This window comes from Carassius auratus, chromosome 6 (genome assembly GCF_003368295.1).
Source record: "Carassius auratus strain Wakin chromosome 6, ASM336829v1, whole genome shotgun sequence".
Classification (NCBI taxonomy): Eukaryota; Metazoa; Chordata; class Actinopteri; order Cypriniformes; family Cyprinidae; genus Carassius; species Carassius auratus.
The window spans coordinates 12,165,297-12,183,523 of record NC_039248.1 but is presented as its reverse complement, the minus strand read 5'-3'; the positions used below and the strand labels follow the sequence as shown (position 1 = coordinate 12,183,523).

At 36.3% G+C, this 18,227-nt stretch overlaps 1 protein-coding gene across 5 annotated transcripts in view; it reads right to left on the bottom strand.

The window, feature by feature from the left end:
* agap1 (ArfGAP with GTPase domain, ankyrin repeat and PH domain 1) overlaps nucleotides 1-18,227 on the bottom strand; it is a 184,740-nt gene that overhangs the window by 67,760 nt on the left and 98,753 nt on the right. For all 5 annotated transcript variants that reach the window (XM_026262123.1, XM_026262124.1, XM_026262125.1 and 2 more), the window contains 4 exons: nucleotides 17,239-17,373; nucleotides 2,915-3,042; nucleotides 2,455-2,610; nucleotides 1,871-1,963 (listed from right to left, as the gene is read on the bottom strand). In XM_026262123.1, coding sequence (XP_026117908.1) covers nucleotides 1,871-1,963; nucleotides 2,455-2,610; nucleotides 2,915-3,042; nucleotides 17,239-17,373 — 512 coding nt within the window. The remainder of the gene's footprint in view (nucleotides 1-1,870; nucleotides 1,964-2,454; nucleotides 2,611-2,914; nucleotides 3,043-17,238; nucleotides 17,374-18,227) is intronic.

Here is an 18,227-nt window from a genome sequence, read left to right as displayed (position 1 = left end):
TTCTCAAATCCAAGGAAGTTGAAACTGAAGGCTTAATTGATTTATACCCCTAAAGGAAATTGCTTTAGCTTAAATTTGGCTATGAAGTCTATTGTAACGACACATAAAAGACACAAAAAGAAAAATCTTACAAAAAAAACTATTTTAAAACACGTGGCAAGTTCTTGAAATGTACTCTTTGTATTCATGTTAGCTACATACAATTTTGAAAAATATTGTAAGAAAGTAAATTTATTTATACAGCAAACTGAATTACTATGTGAATATGTTATGGCATATTTTCCTTACACCTCAAATACATTACTTTTAAGCATTTTTATTTTTAAATGCAAATCTTTTCTAGCATTATAAATGTCTTTACTGTTACCTTTGATCAATTTAATGCATCTTTTCTGAATAAAAATATTCATTAAAAAACACTTCTGACGGTATATAAATGTGAGTGTAAACATCTTACGGCATTAGGGTCTTTAGGGGTCCTTTATATGATATTTATATATGATGCATTATATGAAATATAATAGGATTTCCTGTTTAATTCATGCATGTTAGATTTTGCAGACAAATATTTTTCAAATATTAGGATCATCTTTAGTAAAATAATATCTCTAAAAAATAATAATAAAATATAATGCGTAGCTACTTATTTCTTTTCAAAACCTGCTATACTTTATTTGTTTCGTCATTATAATATCAGGATGGTAATATCATCCTAACATTTCTGACCCCACAAATATCTAAATTATTTAATAAAAAAAAAAAGGAATTATAGAAGAGGTATGTTCAGTAAGTGACTACACATATGAGCTGCATTTTATTGTTTTTTAAATTGAATTAATAGCAAGGAAAAAGAAATTAATGTAATTTAATTGATCCATAGCTCATATTTTGACATCTGTATTATGATCGTCCTAAGCAGAATTTTAAAATTATGATGCCACATATAAATGCCAGCCAAGATGCAATGTATTTTCCCATTTAATTTGCAGGAAAGTGGGTTGATTATTGCCTCTGTGTCTTGTATAAATGTCTTTGCCTCCTATGGAACCTCTCAATGCGAACCTAGTGAACCCTTCGAATGCATACCACACATCCAAAAGGTCTGCAGCTACGCTCTTGAACGCCAGCTGCGCTGCACGGTGGGCGACGGAAACGTTGCTCCACTGTGGCACACTAATAAACACAGATCTCACTTAAAGGCAGCTTTAATCAGAGATGCAATTTGTTCATTAGAAAATTACAAACAAGGCCACGGCGCTGACATGAGAGGGCACGATTAGTGCCGCTAATTACCTGATTCTTTCACTCCAGCTGAGATGCGCCGAGGATGATCTCGCCCCCCCATCCCCACGCTAGCTAGCACTCTCCTTTACTCTCTCGCTATGCACTCTTGTTTGTGACAAATTAAGGCCAAGTCAAACAATCTCTCCCACAGTGCAGTGGAAGGGGTCTTCTTCACATCACCCCTCCCCACACACACAGCTTATTCATGACCCAGGCTGATGGGAAATACGGGCCCATATGCAGATTCGTAGACTGCACTTCATTAGGGCCCTCTTAGCTTTTTTCCTATCCCCTCTTTTGTCAGGGAAAAAGGAGGTGGGAGAGTGAGATGCAGTAGGGGATTTGGCTGGGGGGGGGTGTTGAGGAGAGAAAAATCCCTTCCCACTTCTTATCCTAATGATCTCATTTCAGCACACGGGAGAGCCTGGCTCTAATTGATGTCAAGTGCGTGCTTTCACTGTTAATCAAGGAGATGGCATCAAACGGGCTTTGCACGGGTCTGAGTACTGATCTGAGGCCCCTTCGTCCACAATACACCGCTGTTGGACTCCAATTATACCAGTCCAGACGGCCGGCCAGACCCTACCTGTTTAATTGGGATAGCGCGGCCACTTCCAATGCTGTCTGCGCGGCCATCCATCCCTTTCTTCTCCCTGTCTGGTTCGCTTCCCTTCCGAGACTGTGGGGGAGAAGACACATCATTTTAGTCAAAGAAGAGTTAGCTGCTAATTGAGCCTGACTTCAGACTAGATCCAGTTTGGAGTGCAGGGCACATACATGACTTCAAAAGTCAAGGGGGTGTGGGAGGGGTCATCTTGACCTTGTCGTGACCCCACCCCCACAACTTTTTGAAAGCCATGATGTGGTACAAGTACAGGATGTGCACTACTGTGAGTATATGACAATATAAGACACTTGGAAATTTGAAATTAACAGAATTAAATAATATTCAAGCTAATATACCCCAAACTTATGAACGGTATAAGTACAAAAATATAAATACAGATTTTTCCAATAATTTTTTTTAAATATATATATTCATTTAATGTGTTGTATTCATTTGGTATGATAAGAAACAAACTTCTTTAAACTGACTGCTGTTACTGTGGTTATTTTAATTATGACATTACTAATTAACAATTACAATCATGCCTAGGAGAACAGACTGACCGTAAAGAGGTTGGAGCGCCGTTTGGACTGTTTGCGGACGGGCGTAGGGGTGTTGGCGGTTTGGGGTACATCGATACGTAGTTCCTTCTGACTGGTACTGGGAGTGGATGGCACGGAAGAAGAGTAATCGCTCAAACTGCCTCCACCATTACTGGTCTGCAACACACACATTAAACAAATGATAATAATCTCACGTTACAAAGAAACGCCACAAGCCTTCTGTTTTTCTGAGATTCTCTAAGCCTCTCTAAGCTTGGCTGCACAAACACAGGCTCACTTGTACACTGCTAATGAGAAACCAATGAGGATTGAGCCATGTGGAAGAGGATTACTGTCTGCGGGGGGAAAAAAAACACTGTTTGGGTTGAGACAAAGAGGTGCTTTTGGGGAACAAATTAAAATGAGTTCTACATAACGAGCTAAAAGATTTTTCACTGTGTTGTAAGTGTGTGAGACTCACCTGGCTGATATGCACTGCGGACACAGGCGCTGCGGAGACGGAGGAGTGGCTTGGAGAATTGGGCAGTGACTTACAGGGTCCGATTGACAGTTGCTGTTTCTTCCGGGTCGCAACTATTTTCTGAGCCACTGAAATTACAAAGAAGTGGAAAAGGTTAGGGGGAATTCATGTATGATGGAGAAAGACCTACAGCAAAAAGCACCAGTTCAGTCCATAGCCAGATGGGTAAAGTAGTGCACTTCATTACCCCTCATGAGAGTGTGTATGGAATCGCTAACCCAAGCCGCCCCTAATTCGCCCATCACTCTCCTCCACAGGCCGGCACTCGCCCCGCTCTCAAAGCCTCCAAGGCCCATTATTTCAACATTTTCAACTCTCTCCACCATTCCTCTTTTCCCTGGAAAAGGGCGGCGTCAGTCAATCGCTCGCCTCTGTCGCTATTGATCGGTTGACGGCCCCTGTGGCAATCTGCAGCCGGACCGCGGAGAGATGTTCTACCGCTTCGTCATCTCGCGGCTAACGACATTGATCCCATCATGTGGAGAGAAGCTTACGGAGAAGAGCTCATTCCTTAACCCATAAATCCCTTAAAACAGACACGTGCGGGTGAAAGAAGAGTAGAGAGTGGCTTTTTATTCCCTCTCAGAACTTAACAGTAACTCTTAAGTTGGGAGCGGTCAACTCAAAAATTGTAATTCTCTGATTAAACACTCATAATAGTGTTTAGATTTGTTTTCCCGTGAGCCTCAAACATTCGCCCTCTAGTGTTCAGAAACTTCCTCAATCCTTTAAACTGAAGTGGCTCTCAGGAGGCAGGAGGGAGTTAACGGTCCAAGTGCCCAGAACTCAATTACTCCGGCTCCCAATAAATAGGGCCGGCTCTCGTCCCGCTGTAAATGAAGTCATTGTTTTAATTGGACCTATTAAACGTCTTGAGTTTTAATGATGATTCTGTCATAAACATTTACCTTGAGGTGAGAGAGCACTGTCCAAGGGCAAACGCCATGCTACTCTGCTAAAAAATTCTCTTATCACAGTACTCGCATGCTCTCCGTGTCTCATCTGCCACTCCGACAGAAACGCTGTGCAGCTGTGTTTATTTAGACTCATCGTGACACGCTACCACGCTAATCTGCTAATTATAATCACAAACGAGCATCTCCACTCATTTGAAAGGATAAGAGAGTAAAGAGAAGAAGCAGCAACAGCGCAGATGAAAACGGTTAAGGGGTGATGACAAATATGAGTGTCCACAACAGAGAAAAGGAAACATGTTTTAAAAATCGAGGTCGAAAAAAAAAGTTTCTAGAAATGTAATCTTTGATTTGAAATGGTTTGGAAAAACCTTTATAATAGCATTTTCAAAGAACGTTTAAAGGTAATGAAAACAAGGTGTGATCAAGAAAGAAAATAATGATTTCATTATTAAAGAATACTGTCATTTTCTTACATCTGAATGGGTACATACAGATCTTACCAATCATTCTAAGAATAATTTTAAGGTAAAATCTAATAAGGTACAAAAATAAGGAATTCTAAATTATTAGTTACTACTATAATTCTGAGAAGTCGTCTCAACTACAACCTTTTTTTATGTTTCTGAATGTTGGTTGCACCAGACTTTAGGAAACACTGCATGACTGTTGGTTGCACCAGACTTTAGGAAACACTGCATGACTTTGAATTGATGGTGAGTTATTTTTATTATTTTATTTTATTTTTTAATGAGTCTTTTTTTCTTCATTATGATATCAAGGCAGTTGTTATCACCTGACATTTCTACTTTATGTTCCTCAAAATAATAAAATAAAAATGTAAAGTTTGATTCAGAAATAAAAAAAATATCCTTAACATGGCAAAACTGCATTCAAGTCCTTGTGTGCATGTTATATTTATAGACAGATAGGAATTTACATTAATAGATTCGTAAAAAAAAAGAACACCATGTCACTGATCCTTATGTTAATAGCAATGCAGCTCACAAACCCAAGGTGGCCTTCATGAAAACACTTATCAGTGACTCTGTTATTACCTAGAATCTTTTAGAGAGCTTTATAATGACCATTCGTAATAAGTCAAGCCATTTAAGTATTATTGGACAAAAGCACTGCAGGAGCATGGAGGTGGTGAGAGATATATGCCCACAGATCTCTATCCAGACACCCCTGCTGTATTTTACTTTAAGTGTTAAGAGCAGTTATGATAAGCCTGGGTTAAATATTTAAACTGCACAGCTAATACAATTTAACTTTGACTATCAATCTTGGCTCCCCTGTGAGAGGCAGACATTTATCCTGCCGGAAACATTTCCCGTTTGATCAGATTTATGGCAGGTGGCCTGAACACTGCAGACAGGAGAAACAGAAGCACAGAGCAGGACCATTCACCTCACTGGAGCTACGGTTTTGAACAGATTTACAGAACTGTGGCTAGCATTAAAGCAACTAAGAATACTTCCAGCTGTATAATACATTGGTGAAATTTGTCAGTAGTTATTGTTACTTTTTCTCAAATATCTCATACATTTCTCATTCATTATAAAATGCTGCTGTAGCTTTAGCAAAATATTCTGTTATAATACATTTGTTACATTATAATACATACATTCTGCTGCAATTGGGACAAAGTAGATATCTACAGCCAGGTTGCAGTCCATGTATACAAATTGGAAATATCAGATTATTTTTGGATATAAAAGAACAGGATAGAAACAGTAAAATTAACGAAGTTGTAATTTTTTTTAAATGTAAAATACAATTTTGACAACTGAAATAAAATGTCCATAATGTGTAAAAAACAACTTTTTATTTGGTAAGCAGCAATGTGCATAAACTATGAACAAAACATATGAATACATTTTAGAGGCAAATTTTAAAAAGCCCTAAGAATTAATCATTTTAATTTTTTTTGTCAGTGTGGAACCTGTGGGTGAATTTTCTGAAATTAATTTTTGAGCATTATAGTTTTATATAAATTAAATGTTATTTTGCATTGAAGTGAAAATTGTGTTCTCTTGAACACAAGATGATGCATTAGTCACAATCTTTTTTCTTTTCTTGTGCAAAAATTATAATTAGAACTTGTATGGAAAATGATACTGTGTTGAAAAATCTATCTATATGATGTGTGTGTATGTGTCAGTATTAATCCCATCATGATTTCTGCACATCTGTTGATTTGTACAGATAATCATCAATTTGTACTAATAATCCATAGTCATTAACTTGTTCCAATTTACTGGCCATGTTGCTTATTTATTTATTCACTCAATAATACTTTGTTGAGGTCAACAGATCACAGAACATTGCTGAACAAAGGCCCGGATCCCGACTCCCCAACACAGGTTGTGACCTCTCTTCTAAACGCTGAGCTGATTCAACAGATTGACCTTCGTGCTCGACCCCACGAGAGAAATAAGAGGAAAAGAGACTACATTGTGCACACGAAGGATGGACAGAACAGGTAAGTCGGACTAAATAAAGATACAGGCACATTTATTAGACTGCTGTCAGAGCGGTTAGAAACAGTGTGCTATAAATATGAGCTAATGAGTCGGTGGAGAGCAGGGCAGATCAGGAATCTTGTATAAAGGTCAAAGAGCTCCTGCACTTACTGTTCGCTAATTAGACCTGCTATCCAAGACACAAAATACACACTAGTGTAAACAGACTGAAAACACAGCCCTTTACATGCTGCATGCAGGGAATTAAAGCCACAGGTGTAACAGCGGTAGATATGACTTGCTGACTGCTTATTTCACTCGCTATCCATCACAAATGTACATAAACACAAAAACAGATCTGATTGGACAGCCTTGACTCCTGACTGGGTGAAATGTTCACTTGTCTTCTCTGTTTTAGGACCAGCCCAAATAAAGACTGTTCTGAGGACTTTGATGAAAACGTCTAAATATGACAGAAATAAACTGACATTTCCATCACAAGACCCAAACTTAAAAAAAAAAAAGGTACATCTCTCATTTTATTTGAGGAATAACAACACAAATGGTCTAATGGACCTTAAGGAGGCCACTGACAAAAAGTTAGTTTTTTTAGTTTTTCTTTTTTTTTTCAAATACAAAATTACTACAATGAGGATCTCGGTGTAGTAAATTTACACATTATTTTTGAGGGGTTCCTGAGATGGTATGGATATAACATGTACATATGATAAGGTAAGGGAATTAATGTAATCATTTGAGAATTAACTGTTGGAAACACAATTTCGCGAGATCTACTGCTTTTCTGTATCTATGGTGGCTCACTATCCAGTCCACTAATATCCCAAAACAAAATGAGATCCCTACTTTTCATATATACCATCATTGTACAAAGTAGGGCTGTATTATAATGGTAATGGTAATGGTATATGGTATATAATGGTATAATGGTATATAAATAATAATAATTATTGTTATTTAAAGATTTCATCAAGATTATTGCACTTTCATACAAGCACTAACAAAAAGAATGTTGACTTGCATGGATTGCTCGTTTGGCTCTATTACACTTTTGCTTGAACAGAATCTCCCAATAGAAATCACTAAACGTACAAGTCTACCAGTGTTTTCAGCTCATCAGCTCTTTTTCCCCTCATGTAGTCAGACTACATGCACATGGTTGCCAGGTTGGAAAGGTTAAATAAAGCACTGGGCATAAAAATGTTTGGATTAATGAGAAAGTTTTTGAGACTTTGGAGGCGTGTTACCAATGCTAAACACAAATCCAAATTAAAATCAAATGTTTTCAGGGTACATAACAAGTGGGCAGATATCACAGACGATTCTGCTTAATAAATCGATAGAAGCAGAAATTGTGATAACGATTAAAATCTGATTTATCATGCAGCCCTAGTATGAACTAACAATGTACAACATTTTTACAGGATTTATTAATCTAAAGGAGTGTTCATGAGTTTTAAGTCAGCAACTTTTTGAAAGATATTACTCCAGCATGGACAATAAAATTAAAATAACAGAAAATCTAATAATTTTGAAAAAAATGTATGTTTCCATAAAACATTAGTAGTATTGCGTTTAACAAAGATAACAATAAGGAATGTTTCTTTGTGCACCAAACCAGCATATCAGAACTATTTCTGAAGGATCATGTGACACTAAATACTGGAGTAATGGAATAATAAATACAATTTAAAAAATACAAATGAAAAACAGGCATTTAAAAAGTTAATATTTCACAATATCATTATTTTTTTTCTTTTTTATCAAATAAATGCAGCCTTAGTGAGCATCAATTAAAAAAATTAATCAAAATTTTGAAAGCTATTGTTTGTTAATACATTATAGTTCTTTGTTAATTCTTTTTCATTCTTAAGAGTTATACAACTCTATTAAAAGTTAAAAATGTATTCGTATATGAAAATATTAACATTCACTAAAAAGGAAAAATTTGTTTGTGTCATCTAGCTAATGTTAACTTAATTAACCGTATTTTAATGTTTTCCCAGTCATAGGACCCAGAACTGGTACTCAAATTTTTTTTGTATATTTCAGTTATAACTTACAAATACTCTGATTTGTGATATAGTACAAATACTGATAGTGTTAGCAAATATTCTACTGTTAACAGTAACTACAACTTAATTATTAAACTTTGATACAAACTCCATAACATTTACAATAAAAGTAACGGTCAAACCATAGAAAAAGATACAGATATAAATAAAGAGAGAGAGAGGAAGTTCACAGCAGACCTCGTTAGATGTTAGCGTACGCTAACAAAGCTCTACATCCTCACTCTGACATCGTGACAAGCCAGGGAGGGGGGTAATTAGGATAATTTAATTAGCAGGCTGATGGACGCAGGCTGGGGAGCTGTCAGGACCCCTCACCTCTAACGAAGAACCACTGACTAACACATACACACACTTTGCAGACGTAGAAATACACACACACAGCCACATCCACAAGCACTCGCAGAGCTGCGCACTCTATTTAAACAAGTAGGCACATATAAGAAAGCACAAAACACATGAAAATACAGACACAGACACGTGACCTACTGGAGTAAACACTCAGCTGACCCGGACCAAATAAATTGCCTCACTTTATTTCTCCACTGGCCATCTCGTAAACACTTTGTTACATAAATCTAATGCAGATAACTACTGCACCAATTATTTTTAATGGTTAATGTTCTTGTTATTTGCGTGTTGTGGCATCTCTATGATTCTGGGAAAGCATTGCAACTCGCTCGTCTGCATTATTTGATTTATGGCAATTCAGGTCATTATATTACTGAACGCTCAACCAAAGACAATTATCATTTATTAGAGGCAAAAGGCCATGAGGAGCCAGAGCCCTGTTCTTAAACATGAGCAAACTTGTATATATAGACTATTGTCCCATTAGGAATTATGAATTTGAGAGAGTAATAACTGATTGTGACAGAACCCAGGGTGATCAAACATGCATAAAACTGCAACTGAAATTGCAAATCAATGGCAATCATGCTTCAAAAAATAAATAAATAAATAAATCTATTTGCCTGATAAACTGCACTTTCAGGAATACTCCACTGAATCTCTCAAATCAATCGAGAAAACTAACAAAGCAGAACTGTTTCAAGAAAAATGATCCTGGTACTAACAACGATAGTGAATCACATTTTACTGCATGTTGTAAAATGTGGCAAGAAAATATTTTTGGGGAAATTTTTTTTAAAGAATAACCATTATTTTATATATATAGAATATTCTAATAATGTATATTCTAATAATATATTTTCTTTACAATCACTTTTTATAAATTTAACATCATTGCTGAGTAAAAGTATTGATTTTATTAAAAAATATTTATACTTAAAAAACATAGCTTCTTTTTTTTTATTATTCATCAAAGTATCCTAAAAAAGTATCACATGTTCTGAAAAAATATTAAGCAGCAGAACGGTTTCCAACTTTGATAATGATCATCATGTAAGAATGAATTCTAAAGGATCATGTGATAATGATCCTAAAATTTCAGATTTGTATCACAGAAATAAATGATAATTTAAAGTATAATACATTTAAAAACAATTATTTTAAATTGTAATAATATATCAAAATATAATTTTTATTTTATTTTGAATCAAATAAATGCAGGCTTGATGAGCAAACTTTTGGTCTGTACTGTATGTATATATATATATATATATATATATATATATATATATATATATATATATATATATATATATTAGTGCTGTCAATCGATTAAAAAAAATTAACTAATTAAATCGCACAATTTTTTAAAATTAATCGCGATTAATCGCAATTAAAAGACTGAAACTTTTTGGATATGTAAATTTAAAATGTAAATAATTAATGTAAACTCAAGACAAAGAAACTATTTAAATTCAAAATATGATTGTTTATTGGAATTTTTTTTTAACTTGTAACACAGATTTTCTCATGTAAACAACATACCTGCAATAAACCATCAATATCCTCCAAATTAACTGTTGGCTTGAAAGCCATATTTATTACAGAAATAAAAACACAGGCATGTAAGTACCATTTGAATTTCAAAACAATCAATGCCAATAAAAAACAAAAATGATTTCAATGTTGAATTCTAAGTGGACTGCAAAAAAATTCCAAAGTATAGTCATTGCCAGTGCTTTAAGTGGGCCAGTACACACCGGTACTCAGTACCGCCAATTCCAAATATAGCTCTTGAGCGTACCGCCACCTCTCCGTGCGCCCAGAACATGCTTTTAGCGTACCGGTACGCTCATTTGGACATCTGTTTTAATAGAGGTTTTAATCTTTTACCTGCACTGCCGATTTTCAGAGCGCCCTTCACAATGCAAGCTTCCTAATTCATCCCACCCAGAGCAGAAACTACATTACCCATTCATCCTTAAGTTATACAAGTGAATAGCGCATATGTCGCTTTTCCCACTGTTAAGTGTCAACAACTCAACGTGGCCGGAGAAGGTGTGTGAAACTCGTTGTGAGTTATACTAAAGCAAAATCTTAAGTATTTATTGTCTGATAAACATTAAAAACTGTCTGCGGAGGTTGAGTCGTCCTGCAGCCCCCGCTGGCTGCTCATTGGCTGCAGCATCTTTTTTCTAAGTTCTAAAAAAATACCGTAGACGGCAAGGCACAAATTTAGATATTCATTTATCTAATTAATCTATAGCCTATGCACAAAGACAATATGATCTTTTTGTCCCCTTTTTGTTTCAAAGCTTGATGAAGAGAGAGAGCGCAAGTTGCTGCAGCTGCGAGGAGGACAGTGATGCACGCGCACAGGAGTGATTGACAATTCGCGGCACTGTGTACAAAAAATACTCCGCTACACAATTATTTAGTTATTTTCGTTTAAGCTTATTAACGTTAGCATTACAGAAAGGTCTGATTTATGCACTGTTACAGTCATAGTTTTTTTTTTTTTAAACAATGACATTTGAGTTCATGATTTTAATGTTGCTGTTTCTTGTGGCAGACTAAATGAAGAGTAATGTTTCTTGTGGCAGACTGAAGAGTAATCCGGCAGAGTTTTATACTGAAACTTTCCGTCTAAAAGTCCTTGGTCTTATCCATATTTCTTTGCACGTTGAACACACATAGGCCACAACTGGAAATAAAAAAAACTGCAACCGTGTTAATTGCGTTATTTTTTTTTTACGCGTTAAATATTTCAAATTAATCGAATGCGTTAACGCGCTAATTTTGACAGCACTAATATATATATATATATATATATATATATTAGTGGTTGGCCATTATGGGCGTTAACGTGCTGCATCAACGTGAGACTCTTATCGGGCGATAAAAAAAATATTGCCGTTAATCTATTCTCAAAGTTGGGTTGGGAGCTGGGTCTATACTACGCGAGCGATGATGACTTTCACATATGTCGCGAGCGCATTATTGTAGCGCGAAAGTACATTAATATTATGCGTGTGCACGAATCTCTCTGCTCTGTGCCCGATGCGCGAAGACTTCCATAGGATCCCTTATTTTGACAGAAACAAAGAATATTGTTTAAATGTAGCGAGTCAACTCTCTCTCTCTCTCTCTCTTGGTCTCTGCGTGTGTGTGAGAGAAAGCTACGGCGCTTCGTGCACCTTCACACTAGAGCGTACGGTACATCAAATACAGGTGCGCTGCATATCCATTGAGATGAACTGAGAAATATATCACAGATCGCTTGACGGAGTGAGTGTTTGTAAGTGAAAATATATCTGCACTAAACTTATACTTAGCCTCCAACTCACACACTGGCAATTATTCAGCCCGCCAAAGTGGCTAGTTGGAGTCATTGTGTTACCCTCCACAAGCAAAATCCACCCGCATTTGGAGGGTTGGCGGGTGTTAATGTCAAGCCCTGCACACACCTGACGGAAAGGCTCATTATGCAGCTCATTATGCGGCCCTTTTTCTCAAAAACACAATCATGTACATACATGCATTTCACATATTATTATAGCCCAGTTGGTGCTGATTACAGTGAGATTAGACTTTTTTATGTTTATAAGAAACTGAAAAAAGCACAAATGTCAGGTCATGACAAAACTTCAATGCCCCAAAAATACCCTTACTGTGCGTTCACACCGCCAGCGTTGAGAGCATCAAAAATTGCTCTTGCCGCTCTCCTCACGATGCTGCAGAAAGATTCATGAGCGCTCAGACGCTCTGACATAAATCGAGCGGCCGCAAAGCAAAAAAGCTTGTTGATCTTGTGCAAACTAACCACAAGGAGGGTAACGTTATAAATGAACCTCATTAAATGTTGTGGACAACATATTAAGATCCTTTACCTAATAATGTATAAAGCACTGTAAAAATACTCTGATGCAAGTAAAAGTCTTGCATTGAAAATGCTACTTAAGTAAATATAATCAAGTATGAACATTACTTAATGTAAGTATAATCAAGGAAATTTGTTAAAAGTAAACTGGGACTACAGTACTATTACTTATATCATTAGATTATTATTCCTATAACGTTGCACATCAGCAACTCACCAGGAAAATGAACAATCTCTGACACCTTGGTCCACGTATCACTTTTTAATTAATTTTTTATGTCCCTGTACGCAAACAGGGACACATCATAGATTATTGCAAACGTGAAACAGCAATAATCAACCTGTACTCCATTGTGCTTGGGAACTAATGTGATCAGAGCTGCGTTCTCTGGAATCCTCTCAAGCGGTGGACTTCTACGTTCCAATAGGTTGCTGCCCAACCGCGTCATAGCTCATTACCATAAAGTTGCCTTGATTTCAACTCTCCTCGACACTCTCAACGGCCAAGTCGCACAGCGCCGCTCCTCGACGCCGGCTTACATTGAAAATGAATGACTTCCGGCCACTTTGACGCTCTCGTCACCGGCGGTGTGAATGCACAGTTAGATCTCAGAGGGTTAATGACAGGAAAACGGTCTGTGTGCCCGGGCACATTGTCTAAACGGGTTGACCCTATTCTCCTAATGAGTAATGGGTGTTTTTTGGGCGTAAAGTGCAATATACCAATCAGAGTCTCATCTCCCATCCGCTTTAAAAACAGTTGCGCTTGTGCCATGTCGGGTTTGCTATTTACATGGCGGAATGTAATTTTTCATTTTTAAAAATGTGTGCTGCTGCGCGTCCCTGTATGTGTATTAAGCAAAGTTTACGCGCATTGTGCACCCGATTATAGGAGCATATTAGTAACGCGCTCTTTAAATAACATAGTAAAAATGTTGTGCCAGACTTTAGACCAAGTTTGAGTTAGTCTTTGGTGCAGTCTATTTTCAGTTCTTCAAAATAGCAACGTCTGAAGACACCTCTTTTTTAGAGTAGCACACCCATGAGCACAAAAATGGACGCAAATGCATATGCTATTTAAACTACGCCACGCAGGATGAGAAAATGAGAACTGTGTTGGGCTGAAACTCGCAAAAACACTTATTTTAGAGCTGCTTGTACGATAGGGCCCTTTATTTATTTTGAGCAGTATGCTTTTTTTTCATATTTTGCCTGACTGTATTTTTTATGAAATTGAACAAACTGTGTGCGGCACTGGTGCAATCACTTGAACTTTTTTCCTTCTAACAGTGGAAACAATTGCTCCTTCCAGTCATACAGATAATCAAAACTGTAAAAGGTTTTATTTGTGTACAAATCACACTAAAAGCAAACCTTTGTGCTTTTGTAAAATAAAGATAAATAGGATGTTGCATTCTGCCGTCTTGGTTTCCTTTCACGCTGCACAAATACGAACCGAAACTCTGCATACTACTTGTTTCTAGGGCTATGTATCGATTCAGATGTCCAGATTCGATTCGATTTCGATTCACATGCTCTCGATTCGATTCTCAGTACGATTCTCTGTTTATATTTATTTTTTAATTCTGTGAATATAGTTTTAATACAAATGCTATTGATATTTCTAAATTACCTGTAAAAAAAATTACCGATAGTGAATTTATAAAAAGAAATTCACCTTTACGCGTGATATCAAATGCTTCTGCAGATTTTAAGTAGCATTTAAGAATTTTACCTGAGCATTGCAAATCGCGCATATTGCTTTTGTTCTTGGTTCTTGTCAACCGTATCTCCTCCATGATAAGCACTGAATGACTGACAGGCTTTCTGACATTGCACAAGGTAGATAAGAGGGTGACATCTAGTGGAGAAGACTTATGAAAAGGTTCACATTAATCAGATCTTTTAAATGTTTGCTGAAATAAATACTGGAAAATATAGATTCGCGACTTTTGAGAACCAATATCGAATCGACATCATTTAAAAAAACGATTAAACAACAAATCAATTTTTTTGCCCAGCCCTACTTGTTTCACAGTTTTCTTCATTTGGTTAATTTTTTTAAGTAAAAATATATTTCTCATATAGGCCAACAGCCTAGCTTTATTATGGTTTTCTCCACTTACAGAAGCTCACTCGCTGCAGGTGCGTGATGTGACCATGTGAATCCTCATGTTTTGATGTTTACTGCTCTTTGCTATGTAAAATGGAAAACAAATTTTGGTAGTTTTAACGGGTCAGACAATTACCCTAATTAATTTAATAAAATTCTAATTACAAATTAATCTTGTCGGGTAACGTTAATAATCGGTTAACGAGCGTCGATTGCTGGTTAGGAGAAATAGCTGAAATTAACATCCCTAGATATTATAGATCTAAATATGTTTGCAACATCTCTCTTTTGCATATTTTTTTTTAGTAAAACAGCTATATTATTATATAATATTTGTATATTTGATGTCAAGATGTAGTATTAATTATATATTTTTAATAAAGCCAGATTGGAATTTTTCTATCTTATTTAAATACTAAAATGGAATTATTCATGCATGATGTGATCATGTAGGCAAACAGACTTCAAATCAGTCTATACGGTTTCTACTTTGAGACGAGTTAAATACAAATCAACTTAAATATAAACTGCTATTGTCCAGTTCTCTCAGAAAATCATAAAGAGCCTGTAAATCTGCAGTGAGCCAATTATTAAAACGGTTTAATTATGCTTACATGTGTAGTAATGACAGCTCATGATTGCTCTAATGCAAAAATAGGCCCAAATTAGGCAAACAAAATGAACCGGCACACACGCATAACACACCTCTGGGCAGTTGCTATGCTATCAATGCAACACAAAACATTAAAATAATCATTTTGCTACTCACCAATAAATTCCACTACAGTGGATAATTAGAATGCATGATTAATTGAGGATAATGAAATAAGAGATGCGAGGAGACAGCGTCAGTAATGATCAGGAATTTAGCCTTTTTTTGCTCTCATTTAGAGCTACTGATGAGCTTGGCCATCACAGACATGCACCCACTCTTTTCACACACACACACACACACACACACATTAAATTACAGCAGTCTTTGCTGCAGCCAACAGTGTAATAATTAAGAAGATAATAGCTGAGCGTTTAGAGTGTAAATCTCCCTCCTGGATGGAGCTCTGAACACTTCAGCCTGCCCAACCCCTTCGAAGAGATGTGTATATCTGCCACACACAGACACACGAGTGTGCAAATACACCAAACACACATAATACCACATGCAAACTACACCAAAGTATCCATATAATTTATTTAATAAACACACACACACACACACACACACACACACACACACCCAATCATGATGAGTTACTCAGAAAAACACAGACATAACACAACTTCAAATGTTCACTAAATATCAATATGAAAACTCATCTGGGCTGAGGAAAAGGTTAGAACAGTGTCGGTTTGAATTAAATGGTTGAAGTGGATTTCTGTTTCTTTTCACAATGTTCTCTCATGTTTCTTCGTGTCTATATGATGGATGCTTGTTTCTGTCAAAATAAAATTTGTTAGCATTGTTTCCAGGGGCCCTAACCACCTCCAACCCATCATCAAGCTCAGATCAAGACTTGCTATCAACTCTCCCAGCTCTCTACATGATAGATCATACTTGCACAGGTTCAGGTATTCTTTTTTGTTTTTTGCAAATACATTCATTGTTCATTCATAAAATGGGGAGCAGTTACCTTTCCTGAAGTTTACTGTTTAATGTGGTGATTATTAGTCCTAAAACTAACACTTTATTGGCTGTAGTGAAGATAGAAGCTATTTAAGCCTTGTCAGGAACATAAATATAAAAGTCTTGTTAAGGCTCCCAGTATGATAATAAACATAGCTCAAATGGCACATCAAGTCTGTCAGAACATACTATAAACACAGTTCCAATTTCCCAACAAGAGAAAAATGTCCATAAGACCTCTGAATACATTCTTCTGAAACGAGCCCCATTTCTTACTGTCTTGTGCCCCCTAGTGGAGCACAGGTCTCAAAGGCTACTTACAACTTTCTCCTCACTTTATCTCTCCGAGATTATAGTGTTTTCTATAATTGCAAGTTAACCTGCAATGGTTAATGAAGCTCTGAAATCTCCCTTCTCAAAAAAATCCAGCACACAGAACAACACGGCTATCTCTGTACCACACAGAGCAATGCAAGGCGAGATGGGCCATTTAGCCTGTAATTAAGAGCTGATTAAGCCAGATTGGGCCGGCTATTCAACAGCAAAGTCACCTTGCACTTTCTGCCTCCTGTTCCTTATGCTGTAACCTACATAATGCAAAAGCAGTGGTTACCCAAGCATGGACTGTTATGACCTGTGCTGCAATACATCTCATCTAACAGAGGTGACATACAATTAACACATCTGGGCTGAATATTGGATTTAAACCACCACTGATGACCTTGTGTTTGTTTAACACAAATTTGCCATTAAATTTAAACTCTTTTGCACAGCACAAATATAAAGCTTACACTTTACACTATTTGGGACGGTATGAAGAGACTCACCATCTTGAAAGACGCGCTCCACGTTGAGGCCGTAGGTAGCACAGGTCTCGTAATATGTGCACCTCTTCAGGTCGTTGGACAGTTTGCGAGCGCGGGTGTCATCGATGACACGAGGGTTAGCTGCACTGATAGCATCTGCGAATGGTCAAGACCAGACAAAGACATTTAAAACTCAACTGGACAGAATAATAACTGTAATAATTAGTGTTTTAGGAAAATCATTTCATCAAATGCAAGAAAATTCAAATTCATCAAAATATCTTGTGGACATATTTAAGAACAAGGGAATAAAAGCAGATGAGCTGTAGCGCTAATCTTCCATTGATTAGAGTGGGGCACCCCCTAGTGTTTATATACTGAAAACACAAACAGTCTAAAGTTTTTTTTTTTTTTTTTTTCTTGCATTACTTAATATTTTAAATGTATATCTGCGTTAAAAGGTTTGGGGTTAGTAAGATATCTTTTTTTCTTTTTTTAAGAAATGAACACATGCATAAAAAGTAACAGTAAAGGCTTTTATAATTATAAAAATATGGTTTATTAGAATTTTCTATTTAACATTAAACAAGAATCATAAGAAACGTATCAAGGTTTTCACAAAAAACATTAAGTAGACCTAAAACAATGTTCTTGAGCACCAAATTAGCATATTAGAATGATTTCTAAAGAATCATGTGACACTGGAAGTAATGGTTACTGAAAATTCAGCTGTGCGTGACAGGAATAAATTATGTTTTAAAATATATTAAAATAGAAAACAGTTCAAATTGAAATAATATTTAAAAATATTTTAATTTGGTAATTGAGAGTTTTCATCTTGCATTTAAGACTTTTTTTTCTTAGAAATGCCTAATGCAAACAACTCAGATTGTGAGTTATAAATTCCAGTTCTGAGGAGGGAAAAAGACTGATATGTTCGCAGAATTCCGAGTTTATATCTCACAATTCTGACTCAATAACTTGCAATTGTGTGTTATAAACTCAGAATT